The 16,851-nt window shown below is 42.6% G+C and overlaps 1 protein-coding gene across 2 annotated transcripts in view; it reads left to right on the forward strand.

Annotated features, from left to right (window-relative positions):
• Positions 1-16,536, forward strand: part of Mbs (Myosin binding subunit) — a 112,512-nt gene extending 95,976 nt beyond the window's left edge. The window contains exons 16-18 of one of the 2 annotated variants that reach the window (XM_050192531.3): positions 829-864; positions 4,507-4,557; positions 11,604-16,536. In XM_050192531.3, coding sequence (XP_050048488.1) covers positions 829-864; positions 4,507-4,557; positions 11,604-11,690 — 174 coding nt within the window. In that variant the 3' untranslated portion in view covers positions 11,691-16,536. The remainder of the gene's footprint in view (positions 1-828; positions 865-4,506; positions 4,558-11,603) is intronic. The other variant, XM_050192534.3, reaches the window with a different exon arrangement.
• Positions 16,537-16,851: the final 315 nt, after the last annotated feature.

Consider the following 16,851-nt stretch of genomic DNA (forward strand, 5'->3'; position numbering starts at 1 on the left):
CTGCGTTTGTCGACTCACTTAGCTGTGCCTACCTCTTGGCAGGATGTTAAATTGTGCTGTGTGGTGTGACTTATAAGTGTTCAGTGTGCTGTAAGAAGAAAAAAAAATGTGCTAATTTACCTTTTGCATTACCCATGTTTATTTGTTTTTCTCTAATGCTGTAACTCTAGTTTTGACGGTAACTGTGTGCTATGGAAGGGGTTGTAAGTGTTGGCTCTTAGCCCCCTTCTTAAGACCCTCGTTAAGGCAAAGTCAAGGTTGGCAAAGTACTTCAGTAATAAATCATGCCAAATGGGTGTAATTACAAAGAAAATGGGTACTGAGCCAACTGAAATGCTTCCTACTACCACCACATGAGGTATCTTTTGTATTCATTCTTTGCCATTGAGGGCTGAAGTAATAATATAATAGTATACTAATAAATAAATAATTGTATAATAGTAAAAAATAATAGTAATAAGTAATAAAAAGTAATAAGTAATAATATAATAAAGCAGTTGTTGAGTATTACAAGTTAAATGGCTGTAGGAGATTGCTAGCACTGTGCATAACAGTAAAATGGTGGAAAGACTACTGGTTGAAAGGTATACTACTACTACTACAAGTAGAGTTGTAATAGTAGTATTGTATTAAAAGCCTAAATTCAGCTGCTACTAAGAAGAAAAGAGAGATGTAACTATAAAATTAGGTAGCCCGTCATGTTCTTAGAACTGACGTAAGTCTTGTTTGCACTAATGAGGGTCTGCCATGTTGTTGTTGTTTTCTCGCTAATATTCACCCAGTCGTTTTGTGCTGTCTCACCATGTTGTGGTCCCGCATGCTTTCCAGAACAATCGGAATTCACTCAGCGATGCTGAGAAGAGGGTGAGTGTACAAAAAAAAATCCCACGTTTTTAAAACCCTCTTACTCTGTTGCTATCTCTGTTCTCCACTGCTATTCCTTGCCCAGCTCTTGACACACCCAACTTGGTGTCGCTGTGGTGTGGAAGAACCTGTCTGTAACAGTCGCTTCTGCCTTGCTGCACATGTGGCTACAGTTCTTGCCAGGCAGTTGGGTTCCGGTGCTAGTCACATGAAATCTGGCAAAAGTGAGACTATCCCCCAAAAGTAGTTGACCAAGAATACAGCCCCCTGGTGAACCAAGCTGAGTAGATCACAGGAGTTGTCACAGTGAATAACGGTTCTTGAACAAGGAATGTTGCTAGAGCTAACGTTACGGCACAGGGACTCGTCTGCGTCAGCTGTTTGATCACAGTTAATCACTACAAGCTTCAATCTTCCTGGTATTTCTTGTCTTGCAATGTTACAAGTCACAACTCAACATTCAAGGGACTGTGAAGGACAGGGGTGGTGTTCTCGGGCAATTACTTTTGGAGATGGTTTCACTTTCGCAAGACCTGGCACTGGACATGCCCGCGTATATGGCCAACAGCATTTCTGGCATTGTGCCAAGCTCACTATGTTCGCACAATGACACGATCGCTCTGGGTCGTGTACTTAGACGTATCCAGTACTGGGTCTCATGAAAGTGAGGCTATATGAAAATGATCGCCCGAAAAAGCCACCCCGGTTCTGCTAACACTAGTTATAAGTAGCAGTAGGCGCTCCACGCTGTGGTAGTACCCACCTGGCTACTTAGGCTTCCTCATTTAATAGTGTATGCCGCCAGGGCATGGACTTAAATGCTGGAGTTTTATGTGTGAAAACCATGATCTGATTATAAGGAAAGCCACAATGAGGGACTCGGGATTAATTTTGACCACCTGGGGTTCCTTAACGTGCACATAAAATTTAAGTGCACAAGCGTCTTTGCATTTCACTCCTATCGATATATAGGCATGGATTTCATGGGGATCTGTATTGTAATGTGTAATGTAAACGCTCGGGCTAGTGATCGATTATTCTAAATGTATTTGCAGCACAAAATGAAACACGGACAGAAGTGAGAAGCAGCACAAAGAATCGTGAGGCTTATAGCGCGTGAAAAAGACAAGGACGAAAGTGAGACGTGACACACACAGGCGCTAACTTGCAACAAGTTAGCAACAACTAACTTTGTTGCAAGTTAGTGCTTGTGTGTGTCACGTCGCACTTTCGTCCTTGTCTTTTTCACGCGCTATAAGCCTCACGATGTCTTACCAACAAGCCCAAATCACTGCTTTACAGCACAAAGAATGCTGACTTCCAGCAGAGCTTATTTCCAGAAAGAACATTTGCATATTGACTGTGCAATGAAAGTGACAAAATCAAAATGGGCAGAAGCAAAGTTGTCACCTAATTTCATTAAAAGGATTCGCCAACTGTTTTACATCACATCAAAGGCACACTTGATGTTGAAATAATCTAACTCTTTATCCGAGCCATTGACTGTGTTCGCCAATATATTATATGAACATCACACAACCTTTTGAAGAGATCTAAAAAAGCCAGCAGTTGCCTGTAGTGCACTTAGGTGACAATTTTGCTTCTATACACTTTAATTTTCATGTTTTCATTGAACAGTCCATATATAAAAAAGGTATTTCTTGGAATAATAAGATCTGTTGCAAGTCGGCGTTGTTCGTGTTGTTTCTCTCTTCCGTCCACGTTTCGTTTCATGCTGCAAGTACATTCAGGATGTAATATGCAGTCTGGTGAGATCTCTGGTCACACGTGAGGTGGCATCTGTTTTTTGTTACGCTTCTGTGTCACCTCACTCACAGGTACTGCTCTAGCATGTTGGCAGCTCAAGGCAGAATGTTTCTCATGTGGAAGAAACTAGGATTTTGCCCCTCAATTTCTCCACACTATGTGCTGAAACCACATGAGCTTGCCAAGTGTTCTGGACAGTGAAGTTAGAGTGGTGCTGGTATTAACTTTTATTTCTTCTTGTCAGTTTTGTGTAAGAAAATGTGCACAACAAATTTAAAGTATTCTTGTGCTGTCTTATATGGCACGACTGGCACAGGAAAAGACAAGTGAATTCCGCGCAATCTTTATCTCGGCCACAGAATGTGGCTATAGTGCCCGTCACCCATAGTGGCTTAGAATGTTCATGAAGGCTTACAGTTCTCGTCAAAGTTTCTTAAAGGGGCCCTGAACCACCCCTCGGGCTTTGTGAAATAACATAGTCCACAGGTAGCTACGCTCTTGTGAACATCTCAGCCAAGTTCTGCTGTTTTACGCGGTTCGTGGAGCTTGCAAGCAGAGCGCGAAGTCACCTTTTTCTCAAATGCTCTCGTTTCAAAAACTTCATGCTCTTCGCTCTTTTTTTATGTGCTCTATTTCATCATAAAGCACACTCCAGTACGTTGCTGCTATTGGTCGCTGTGCTCGGCTACACTGTGGCCGCCGCTAGGTGCCGCCACGAGTCCAGTGGCTAAGCGCACTGTGGCTCTCTGAGGACAGCCGTGTTTAGCTTACGTTTAGCGCGGCATAGGCACCAAATCGGAAATTTGAACTGCGCGCCACGGTGACATCTCAGCTGTAGCCTTCACAGTGCAAGGCATTGGAGGAGGAAGGGGAGCACAGTTCATCATCATCATCATCATTTATTTACCCTTAAAGGCCCTTGGCTTAGGGCATTACATAAGGGGGGGGGGGAGCAGCCGTTACATATGTAATGGTTGGTAACAACAAAAAAGCAATACAAAGTGCAGGGTTCATGTTCAACATTAACATCATCAGAAGCATCAACATTAAGATAGACACAGCAGCTCAAGAACAACTTGGAAACAAAACAAAACACACATACACATTCAAAAACACGGCAAGAACACAAGGCCGTGTTTGATGATTGCCGATAACTCCGCTTCTGCTGAACACATTGAAGTACATTTTGCGGCAAAGTGGTTCTGAAATAGCCTATCTTCACTTCAAATGTCTTTCTCCACTTTGATAGAAAGTGGTTCAGGGCCCCTTTAAGCTATACTACAAACATCATCTGTCACCTAGCCCTCTTGCAAAGCACTGTCCTCTTACTATTGCAACTCTTAAAATAGAGGGCATTGGAGTGACAATAGTTCTACTCTGAGTGCTCAGAGACAGCAGGCTCAGTGGTGTATGCAGTGCTTTCCAGACTTTTGACGAAGACTGTATGTCCTAAGGCTGCACATTCAGTGATGTCAGAGCATTTTACCATAGCATTGTTGCTCTATTTTTTCCAACACTGCCTGCTGCCGACAGCACATTCACAGTCATGGAAAGTGGTATCATTAACTGTTACCAATACCACCAGCTGCGCATGCACAGTTAGGGGTAAGCAGTATCGTTCAAGGTTATGTTTGAATGGTAAAGCTATGGAAAAATAGCACTTTATAAGTTAATCTACACAGCTGTAGAAGGAATGTGATAACTGCTGGTAGTTTTGTCACATTGCCATACTTGACTATTGTTTTTTATCCTTGAAGTTATGTTTCAGCAGCCTTTTGGTGGACTTTCATATGCATGCTTGCTTTTGTATTCTATGTGTTAATAGGTGCTTGTCTGGTTCTCAGTTGCTTTGTATTTTGTGTTTTCTTCACACAGGAACGTCGAGCACTCGAGAGGAAAATCTCTGAAATGGAGGAGGAGCTCAAGGTACATGACCATTAGCCATGCTGCCTGTTTTCTCAGCTATTTATCTCATCATCAAGCAGTACATACTAGTGTGCTGCAAAAAAAATCATATCCAAAGAACACATGGAACACCGCATGAACAAAAACCTTCAAAGTGAGGCACACTATTGGCTTCCAGCAAGTGGCACATGGCAAGGCTGGCATATTTCATGATGGCAGCACTTACCTATTTGAGTTCAGTTAAGATCGTCTCAGCATACCTAGCTAAAGTGAAGTTCAGTTTCTTATCACTTCACAGTATCGTTTGTTAACGTGGTTTCATTTCAGTGCTGTGTGCGTTGCACAAAGCCTGCTAAAAACCGGCTGTGGTAGAAACTTGAATCTGGTTTGTCCCGAGGAAGACTTAAGCACTGGTGATGGAATTGTTCACAATACCTTACAGAGCTTGAAGACCCGAAGACAGTTTCTCTCTCACTGAGCCAAGGCGTGCGATGCCTCTTAAGCAGGCTGAAGTTTGTGTGGTTATTTGAGTTAGATTAGGTTAAAGGGCCTTTTCTTTAAGCTTGATGTAAAGGTGTCTCATTATTCAAGGAAGTTACTATTTGCAAAATTGTACAGCCCCGATTATCTGACACTCTTTCTCACTGGTGCTTGTGCGGAAGCAGTGTTGGTGGGCACCGTGTTATCGTGGCATTTGTGATGGCGTATCCGCATCGTGTCAATCCACGTTTGCATCAGTAGTTGCAACTCCAGCGACACCCGAGTAGATGGCCACACTCACCATTCGCAGAGACAAATCTTTTTTCAAGGCTGCATCCTGCCACGACCATTCCTCCGAGGCAGACTTTAGACATCACCCAGGATTCAGCGAGACATCAGACATTTTTCCTTTCAGCGACTCGCGGCACCTACCATCATCACCTTGACGACCATGGGCGTCTTGTTGCAGGTTCTGGCTCAGCTCAAGGCCGAGAACGCCAAGCTCAAGGCCGAAAATCGTGCGCTGACGCGCGTCGTGTCGAACTTGTCCAAATGAGGAAGGTAAAAAAAAAAAAAAACCTCGACCGCTCTCATTGGTCACGCATCTTGGCAAGAGTGGCGCCTGGCTTCTGACAAACTCCCTCACTCGGCCTGCCATGCGCTACGGAGTGGCGTGACTAGTGCAGCTCATTACACAGCTTGTTGTGGAACGGCTCGGGGCTTGTGTACGGCGCGAAAAAAACCCGAGACGTTGAGGGAACAAAAAGGGCAGCCGCTCATTTCTTCTGCTTTGGGTGAAGAATTCGCCTCGAATTGGGCACCTTTAATTCCACCCACTGGCGGCAGCAGGTGCAGTGGCTGGAATTAAACAGTATGAGACAGGATCGAGTAATTCATGAACAGACTGAAAACAAGTGAAAAGAACATGCTAAATTGTAGGCTGATGATACTGCCAGAGTGTGCAGATGTCAAGAGGGTATGGAATGCACAGGACAAAGGTAAATGGAAAGCGTTGGGAAGTCATTTCCCATGCTCAGAGCATAATTTGTAAATGTAAAATGTAAAGCAAATTCAAGGGGGCAAAATGGAATGAACCCCGCGTGGCATGTACTGACAAGTATGTATCCTTCAAAAGCGCACAGTCATTGCATACCACCTGTAGTAACACATGGGGCAGAAACTTGTAGATTAACAAATGAGCTTGAGAAGAAGCCAAGGTCCATGCAACAACCGCTGAAACAAGAAATGATAGGCGTAATGTTAAGAGACTGGAAGACAGCAATGTGGGTTAGAGGGCATACGGGGGTAGCCTGTAATTTTCAGTGGAGATAGTGTGAAGATTTAGTGAAGAACTGAAGTTGGCAGACAGGTTCCACGTAATATGCAGGACAGATAACTGGTGGTCTATTACAGAATGGGCACCCAGGGAAGGGAGACGCCGTGGAGGCCTGTTGAGGACTAGGTGTAATGAAATGAAAGCAAGGCAGGGATAATTGAGATCTCTGGAAGAAGCCTCCATCCTGTAGTGGACATGCAGATAGGCTGATGATGAATTTAATTTTCTGGCAGTGTTGCATTGTTTCCCTATGCGGGTGCAAGTTCCTTAACTGATGACACCTGTGCGTTTTTGTCTGAGCGGAAAGTTTTTAATTTATATATAATTTAGAACAGGTGCAAGTGTTTTTATCGAGGTAGCAGTTTGAAGGTGCTGCTATCAGGGCACATGCTCACAAAGGTATGGAAATTAATACATTCAGGGGAGCCATATAGTGTGTGAATTTCGAAGATTTTTTATTGAGCTTATTTTAGCATTTATGCCAGTGAACATTTAGCTTAGGTGTAGGGACCTGCACTGATAAAATTTTTGCACTAACAGTGGTGGCATAGTGCTTTAAAGAACCTTCGGCTTTGAGCATCAGTCTACTCTTAACTGCAGCTATTAGTCATGGCTGCCATTCCTTCGTTTCAAGTAGTTGGTTATTAACCAAGGAAAAATTTTAAACTCGCACACTTATGAACTTGGGTGGGAGGGAGAGGATGTGTGCTTTTAACTTGCATGCATGGCATTTGCTGCATAACAAAAAAATTAAGGCATTCCTAAAGCAGAAAATGGTGTCGCCCTGAAATCTAAGCCTGGTTGCAATGTTTACTGGTCATTTCGTCAGACCAAGATACAGGCATGAAGTATTCATCCCAAACAACCGTCATAACTCCACACACATCGCCTGTTACTGCGCAAGGTACTTTTTGAACTGTTGGGAAAGACGTATGCCCATTCACAACTTCTTGCATAAGAGTTTTTGACCAGAGTGATCACTGCCCCAAAGCCTTTTGCGATTGTTTTGTGGATGGTGCTGTTGCGCACATCAAGACACACAGATGCTATTATTGGGCATTTTAATGCCATTGAACCTTTTGAAAACTTTTGTGACACAGATGCAGCTTTAGCACACTCCAATCAATGCCTGACCTTTTTCAACTGTGTGGAAAGGATGATGGGATGAGGTCAGTTGTGTAACATCTTAATAAAAATAACACTTTATGGGATGAACAAGAACGTGTCATCGTGTGCTGTCAGTGAATGCCAATGGCATTTGCGATGTTGCAACACGTGGGCTATGCGAATATGGAAAGTGCATTTTCGTCATGCACATGTCATTCCACACGGAGCTGAAGTTGTGGGAATCTTCACACACAAGCCCATGTTCCCTTTATGTGTTTAAATAGTACATAAATTCTGCGGCCATAAGTTGGCAGTAATACCTCATTTGGATGGTCGCCTTTTTTAGAACAGTCCTAGGTGTACCCTTTCACAAGCAAAATTGTGTGGTATACCTTTTGTGTTTATGAAGCAGAGTTGACAGGTTTTTTTACATATATCTCAGCCTCCAGGTTTGTTCCCAAGTCTCTGGGTTTTTTGTACATTTTTTATGTGATGTGCGCCTCACCCTACCAGAACTAAAAAAAACAAGCACTCAGAACCTGCTTTATATGTGTTGCAGTTATTTAACGTAACCGTTTGTGTGGACAAGTACTCTCTCCCTGCATTGTAGTTCTCACATTCTGACAGTGTGCGACTTGTAGTGTGTGACTGTCACAAGCCAGACAGAAAAGGAATGTGCAAGGTGTATAACACAAATGTGACTAGCAGGGCTTAAGCTGTAGTCAGTGAAATGGTTGTCTTCACTGCTTAAGTACAACTCCCATGGTTTCTCATTTCCAAGAACCTAAGTTAGTCTTGAGCAGTGAATTTTTTAAATATTTTTAATGAATTGAGTATGTTGTTTTCTGGAGGTTACAAACAAATCGACACTAGATGCCACTTTTGATTGCCGATGCCATGACTTGTAGTGCTGTTTTTTTTTCTCAGAATGCCACTGTGTGATATGCCTTAGAGGTGTGCACGTTTAACTGCATGTGTAGATTTGCCCCCTGTGTGTTCAACACTCATGTGATGATAGTGCTAAGCGTGTGTAGTGAGATGGCATCCTAAGTATGACATTAACATTTGGTGGACAGCTCATCTGCCACACGCATCTGAAAGTCACTCTGTTGGCTTGTAAGAAATGCCAGGACATACATATGAACAACATGACATCTACTAATCCTTTCTTGAAATGAGCACAGCACTACCATTATTTTGCTCCAGACTGCAAAGTGCTTTGCAAACTGGTGTTTCGTCTCCTGCGTGCTGTAGTGTATTGTTTATTGATTGCTGCTTTCATTGTTCCCGTTCGGATGAGTGCAGTGGAACCTCATTGATACTTTCCTCTCTTGCATTTTCCCAGCTGCTACCTTGCGTTTTCATGTTCACGACCAATGACTTCTATGTATATGTTCACATTTTATATGCAACGATTCTGCAATGTTCCTGCATCTTGTGCTGCGGCTGCGTTTGAGTGAAGCAGTCACGTAAATTTAGCAGTGCAGAGGCAAATTTACTCTTGCGCATGGCTACAGAGACGGTAAATGTATACTCGCAGCTAAGCCTGTTAAGCCTCAGCCGTGGCCTCCCTCTGAAATGCTGGAAGTGCACAATCGTCAGTCTCAAAAAGCGTGGCTGAACACAGTTACAAGTTTAGCCGGTTTTTCTAAAGTCAGCTTCGCCACATTGTAGATATGTTATGCGGTGAAACCTACCAAGTATTGTGGTAAAGCGTATTAAGTGGAAAGGGGCCAGTGTCGCATAGCATGGTTAGTGTCCCTTAATTATACATGATCGCACATGCAGTCTCTGGTCACAATACAAGAGCCGAGATTTCTAGTTACTGTGCTGGCAGCATTCAGTTTTTTCTGGTGTTGCTGTTAGGGGGTCTTTTAAAAAACATCAATGGGGTTCTACTGTACTGAGAAACCATGAATGGAATGCAGTGAACATCCTCTTCATTGATTTGTTTGAGTTCTGGCTACTTAGCACTGAAAATCCTGTGACATCACTTCGACATTGAAACAGATGATATATTCAGTGAGGCCACTCTGAACACCTGACCACATACTATGTTTTCGGGCTTGCTTCTGTACCGAGAGGATTAAGTTCAAAGGATGAAAGGCTCAGCACTCGCATGAACTGTGGTGTCACAAGACTAGTTCAGTGTACCGGGAGCACTCAGTGCAAAGGAGGACAAACAATTCAGCTACTTGACCTTTCATAACTGTTGAACCCATGTGTATTAATCTCTTCAGTGAGCATTTTTGATCACCAAAAAGTTTCTGTATTCAGTCTCACAGCTTGGTAAATTATTTTTTCATGCTTGAAAATGAGAATGACTTCGCGTGAGTTCTCCATTTGCGTCCGTATACAGAAAACATGAAACTGTGTGAAACTATGCACACAAACTTCACTGATTTGTATTGGTGTGCCAGCTGTGTGTGTAAATACAAAGCTGTACTATAACAGACAATTGAAATATGAACAAGTTATGAATAAGTGGAATGTATTCTTTTGTTTCTGCTTTCTCTAATACATGTATATCAGCATGACCTCAGCTTGTATGCTTTTAGTGTGAGTACTAACAGTTAGACATCTATGGAACGAACACAGATATAAAATGTTCTTAGATATAAGGAAGTAATTCTAATATTTGTGAATTATTTTCTTTGATATCAACATGTACGCTTCTAATGAATAGCTTATATAACAAAGGTATTTCAGTGTTGAATGTGACATTGGTATAACGAGGTAGGTTTGACTACCATTTTCTTTAGAATAGATAACTGGTGGTGCTAATTGTGGTCTTGAATTATTACTTGCAAAAGGTGCTTTACATTGTAATCTGATGTTCATGTTTCGTTTGTTCGTTACCGTACATTCACAGTTGTGCAATTCGTCTAAGCAAAAAGGTTCTCTGACTTTCAACTCAAATTCAACAGGCACCAACAGCACATGAACAGACATATATGGCTTCTTAGCCAATGAATAGTTGAGACATTGATGGCAATTTCTGAAGAAAAAGGAAGTCTGTTAAGTAATATATATATATATTTTGAACTGCTGTATCAGTAATTCCTTTGTCAAAAGCGAAAGTGAAGCTGTCTACGAAGGAGGTAGCAGCTTTTCAATGGACGGCCACACCAAAAGTGGCATTCACAAAGATTTTATAACATTTTGCTTGAAGGTTGGTTTGAGTAAATGCTCAGGATTAATTGTGGGTACTGTATATATATTTTGTGCTTAATACCGTTTTTTTAGTGCAATACAAACACATTTGCTCATCGTTGAGGGCAGTATTCAAGCTTGGAAGCACAAGTATGCATCGATGAGAGTCCTGTTTACTGTGTTCCTTGGCATGTATTTGGCAAAAAAATTTTATTTAGGAAATTCTGCCACTACTGCCTATGGGAACTGCAGGTATCGCATTTCAGTCAGTGTGAGAATGATGTTTAGTTAATGGATTTGCCTAAGCTTCGTACTTCTGGCTCCAAACAACTTCGTGACATTGCAAGCTGATTATTCTCAACAGGATATTGCGTTATAAATGCAATAAAGTCCACAGTAATTGTACGTGTGTACACAGACTTTATTGCCTTCATGCATTTAGAAATATAAGGACTTGGAGAATTAAAATAATTTAAGGACTTGGAAATTTAGAAAAACAACCCATAATAACACTACATGAACGTCTTAAGCCGGAAGTACAAACATTAGACAAATCCATGTACTACTGCTATCCATTCCCGCAGTATAGCTGAACGATCGCACTGCCGGAGTTCACTCCAATAATTTTAGTAGGAAGCTCTGTAGTCCTCAGAACTCAGTCAGTCAATCTTTTTCTATTTCCTTTTCTATAAAAAGAAGAAGGTAAAAGCTCAACTGTGCTTGGTAAGGCTTCAGAGCTCTATGCAGATCAGCAGCATATAACACAGCGTTAAGTACATGTAATCCCGCGTATGGATTAGGCAAAGATGCAAAATATTCATGTGCATATACTGCAAGATGATACAAGAAAGGGAAAACACAAATCAACAGTACAATAAATAAGAGCGCATAGATATCAACACCTTATAAAACATCTTAGTGCCTCCCTTGAAATGCTCTAATCTGTCTTTCAGAGGCTAGTGTCACACCTCGCCCTTTTTTTTTCTTCCAGCAATCGGAACAGCTGCGAGCCGAAAATGCACGGCTCCGTGAGGAGAATGGTGCCCTGATACGCGTCATCAGCAAGTTGTCCAAGTAACCCTCTCCCCGTTCCCTACCCCTCGGCAGAGGCGGCACCGTCGTCCTCCTGCAAAACTTCGTCTTCGCTTGTCCATCGATCCATCTCTCCGCTGCCGGGAACGAGAGAATGCTGAGCGCTTGTTCGCTCTTCGCTGGCCGCCGTCGTTTTTGTTGTTTGCCTGCTGCCTCGTTGTTGGCTTGACTCGACCTTCTCTCGGCCTAAATCGGCACACCGAGTGACCTTTTCTGGAACGAATGCTTCAGCGACCTCAGCAATTCGTGTGTAGAGAAATCTGAGCCACCTGTACACTCCAAAGAAAGCTTGCACCCTCAGGGGCTCATCCTGTCGCCAATGATAATTGTCATCCATATTTCATGCCTTTACATTCTTCAACACAGCACACTCAGTTCTTTTCTGTAACAAGTGGCAAGCTCGTGGCAGTATGACATGGCATGTGTGACAGGAAAGTCGTGAGTACGGAGTGCTAAAGAAAGGAAATGCTCACAAGACTGGTGAACGATTTGGCGACAAGATAAACCCCAGAGGCTGTAAAATTTCTTTAGTGTATAGTATCTTGTACAGCGGTCGGGTCAGCGCGCAGTTCCCAGGAACGTTGGCATGCCTGGAGTGTGTTTTCAAGTGCGTTGTCATGTGTGGCATTTAGGTGATGTTTGGAATTCTGTTTTTCTTCTTCCTGTACGCTGTCTGTGGCTACACAACCGCCACTCACTTCTGCCTTGCTCGGTGTTCAAACTTCTAACCTCTCCTGCAGGCAGTGCTGCCAGTTTAGCTGACTTTAAACCTGTTTAGTGAGGAAAGAAAGATGGTTTTAGCGTTTTTAGCAGGTAGGTTTTTGTTGTGCATTTTCAAAAGTATTTTCATCATTCATAGCAGATTCCAAATGATTGTTTGGCAACTGAATCCCTGCCAGAAATATTATTCCTGATTTTGAATTCTTGTCATTGGTAATACATTGTCATTGTTTTGTGTTTGATGGCTGATTGACTCCCTTTGAGGCAAACCCAATTAAGCAGGGTGAAAAAAGCCTGATTAGCATATACTGTAAATTTAGTTGAACCAAACTTGGCATGAAGTCAGTGTCAGTAGACTTAAAGGCAGGATTCTTCAACATGAAAGCACTGAATAATTTTTCATCAAACTAGTTGAAGTGTTAGCATTTGCAGTAGTGCAGTGGTATGCAGAGCACCATCAAGCATTGATTACTCAACACCTTAAGCCAGAGTGCATAAAGGAATCATTTAGTGTTTATGCTGTTTTATTTATTTTGTGATGTCCATATTAAGGTGCATCAGGAATAGTAAATGGAAATGTGAATTGCTTCTCTTGAGATGAACAAAATTTCACAGTTCCTTCGAGATTATGTAAATGGGAGTCTATAGACATTACAGTGAAACCTGTTTGTGTACTTAAAATTCCGACCTTGTTTCGTGGAGCATAGAAAAGTTTACAGGATACTCATAGGAGCAACAAGTAGCCCTAAAAGGTGACTCTTCTGGTGCTTAATAGTGCTCGTTAACTATATTTGATCGTACTTCTTGCTGAAGTTTTGCTTCACATGTTCACAAAGGTATTTAGCTCAATTTAGTGGATTTCAAGCATTGATTTTAACGGGCTGCTTGGCAATGAAAGATGGCAGCACTGCCTGCAAGTGAGCTTAGCTGCGTGGCTGGTCACTGCCGGGTAAGTACTTTGAGGAGACAGTACCTGTGCACCCAAGCAAGTGCAGCACCATTTTGCCGCGCTCAGCTGTCACTTTCCTATCTTCTGCACCAGCAGGTTGGAAACTTCATTCAGTGTTTGTAAAGAATGGACCCAGTACTGGCCAGTAGGAACAAATTCAAAGCCCTGTGATAACTGAAGCGAGATTGCAGTTATGTTGGAACTGACGTCCATCGAGCATTCATATGGCAGTCCTGCATCAAGGCCTCAACAGTGGTCCTTGTTGCAACCAATGCGGCAAGGGGTTTCTCGGTCATGTTAAGGTGAGATCGCGCATGCATCAAGTTCTCGCTAGACTGGCACGGTTTTAGCTGAATGTTTCAGCAAGTTGCTGTCACGATAGATTTTTTTCTCCAAATGCTCGCAGCTGGTGCAGTGTTAGACTGCTCTGAAGTGAGCACAATTTGAATTTAAAGCGGGTCAGTGTGTTTCCTGACAGCTTCTGAGACAGCTCGCCGAGCCTGAAGAGCCGAGATGTGGGCCAGCTAGACATGTGGTGACAAATGTCTTTGTAAGACCATAGTTTGTCAGGCACAGTTTCGCTGAATAAGACCCTCGCTGCAAAGCGATTGTGAAAGAAGTGCTGAGAGGTGTGAATAAGCCAGACAATCTTGGTTGTGCACAGTCTACATTAGGTGAGACCTGTCTTGTTTAACGAAGTATGTATGCAGTTGCAATGATGCAACTGTGGAAATGCGAGGCACGTGACTCGATAGGCGGCAGACAGATTATTGCAGTGCATGCGATTTTGTTAAAGAGAGTGCAGAAGTGCTTAAAGCCTGGTCCTTCCCCTGCACAGAGCATTGAAAGAAGCAGCGTTGACGAGAGTTTTACAGCCACAACCCTTCATTTCTTCCTTTTTTGTCTAGTCTGATGTACATGGGTTGCTTGTGCTCTTGCTCATCTGTTGCCCAACAACTTTCATCCTTAGGGCATATGCTTGCTTTTTAGCTGCTGTGATGCAATCATCACTTCTGATTGGTGCAGTGTTAAACAGACAGTGGGAACGCGAAAATGGTGGCACCAGTGTTGTCATGGCTGCCATTGTGACTTCAATTTGCCTAGAAAAGTGAATCTACAACCAGGGTCTTTGCATTGTGCTTGCGTTACACTGGTAAACTCTTGTTTCTGGTCTGGTGCCTAATCAGGCATGGTCATTGGTAGTAGAATTCACCCCAGCCACAACTCTTCAGTCAACATTTTAGTTAGTTTTTTTTTTTTTCGCATTTAGTAATGTCAGACTTTCTGGGGTTTATAGGCTGTTATTAAATGGTTGCCACAAACTTTTCTTTTGGTTGTTGGCCATACATGACAAGGGACATAGTGTTGCTTCTCAACATTGTACTTGTCAAAGTTGTAAAATTGTGCTTAATCATCATTCTTCTGCTGGATGCTACTTTGTAATTGCTCGTGCATTTGTGCTGCTCCCTGGCTGAAAAGTTGCCCCGCGTGCTGTCGTGCACATGCATGCCTTTTTTTTTTTTTCACACCACGCTTCGCTGTTTTTGGCAAAAGCTACTTTAAGACGAGATTTGTGTGCAACGCTGTAATTGACAAGCATTGTTATTTTGTTTCATTCATTTGGCTTTATTTGCATTGAAGGAACGTCTACACCTTTAGGCATTTTTACGGTAGCCCAAATATTTTTTTTTTCCTTTCAGAGGTTGTAACACAAAATGTGTGAATTTTCTTTTTTTCTCATTTGTAAGGTCTGGTAAAATGTGCGTGTATGTGTATGTCAAAATTAGTAAGCAGTGGTGAGGCACCTTGTTTTATGAATCGATGAAAAGCCCAATTTTAAGACCTGTGCACGTGACAGGAGAGCGTTTACTCTTCTTCTAGGTTCTTTTGTGAGGTTTTATTGTGAGGCTGATATGTGCCTGTCATATGCTATAATTCTGTCACACTGAGAAATGGTCTGCACTGAAATTAAGAAAGGTGACGGGTGTTAAGTATTGGTTACTCTGTCAGGTCGCTATATCATTGTATTCGCCTTAGTCGCAACCTAGGGCAGTCTATCACATTTCTGGAGACCTGACTAGTAAACAACACCAAGCCGCCAAACGACGAGCTTTTGCCACTTGCAAGACCCAAACCCTAGTGCCATGAAATATTTGTTCCTAAATGAGCCGTTGGAGAGAATGTACTGGATGTCGACACCAACCTTTCTCGTCCAGCGCATCTCATGCACATGTCTTTGTTCGTGCAAGACTATATTTCGTGTACTTTCAGGCTGCACAGACCGCTCGGATGTGAAAAACATATATAGAAGCGTTGCGCACTTGTGTGTCACTTTAGTTGTCTATGCACTTGCAGCCTTTGGGCAATTGTCAAGAACAAAACACCACGCATGGCAGGAGTACATTAATAAATCGCAGGTCGCCTTTCCCAACTCTACACATGAATGCGCTCTATTCTGTACATACCTTTCCTGCCTGGCCAGCATGTCAGTATCTTGCACACTGCATCATGTCGCATCATGACATGCTGCGCACTATGGTGCCTTGGACTCTACAAAGCCAATTGAGCATTATAGCCCGTTTTTACTTAAAAAAGTCTTTTTTGGAGACTGCACCTTTACCGAAGTTTTGTGTAACTCATAGTACAACAGAGTGTCGTGTTTTCAAAGAGTCGCGAATATGGTAGTTGGCAGAGCTTTTCTTTTTTTTTGCTTTTGCATTCGCCAGTGGCTGCTCTCTCAGCCTACTACAGTTATTTGTTCTGATTGCAAAGAATGTGTGTGTATGTGCGTGTGATGCTGCGGTTTATAAGCGGCTACGTGCCGAGGTTGAGGCATAGCTCAAGTAAAACTGCAGACTTCTCCGCATTGTAGAACAGGACAGTGAAGCATTTTCGACGTGGACGTTTAATATATTTATTTATGAAGCGCCTGCACATGTGGACTGCAGTGTTTTTACCCATGCTGTGTTTTTCGTTCAGTTTATCCCACCCACCCTCTGCCCTTCCCTGTCGCTTGATATATTCCCTGGACAGAACGAACTTCGCTGTGCCTGTGTTGTACGAAGTGTTTTATTGAAGTCGTGGGCGCTCATTCCTGCGAAGGAATTTCAGTGTCTCCTCTCAGATGAATGTTTGTAATAAAAGTTTTTTTTTTTCTTTGTGACTAGCCCTCTCGACTGAGTCGTTGCTGGGCGCTGCATTTTGCTGCATCAGCTTTAGTACAGGATGTGTGGTACAGTTTTAGCTGTGACAGTATATTTACTAATGTCTAATGGTAGAAAGAAACTATTTAAAGACAACTGGCCATGATACTTCAGATCAACAACAGCGACGAGTCTAGTAGACGTTCTTTGTCAGATGGCGCAAGCTGGCTGTGGTGGCAGAGAAGCAGGGAAGACAGTGACAGAGCTGGAGTAGTTACAGGCATGGGTAAATGTGCAGTATAGAGGTTTTAATAAAGAGAGAAAGTATGGGAGAC

The sequence above is a fragment of the Dermacentor andersoni genome, chromosome 10 (assembly GCF_023375885.2).
Source record: "Dermacentor andersoni chromosome 10, qqDerAnde1_hic_scaffold, whole genome shotgun sequence".
Taxonomy (NCBI): domain Eukaryota; kingdom Metazoa; phylum Arthropoda; class Arachnida; order Ixodida; family Ixodidae; genus Dermacentor; species Dermacentor andersoni.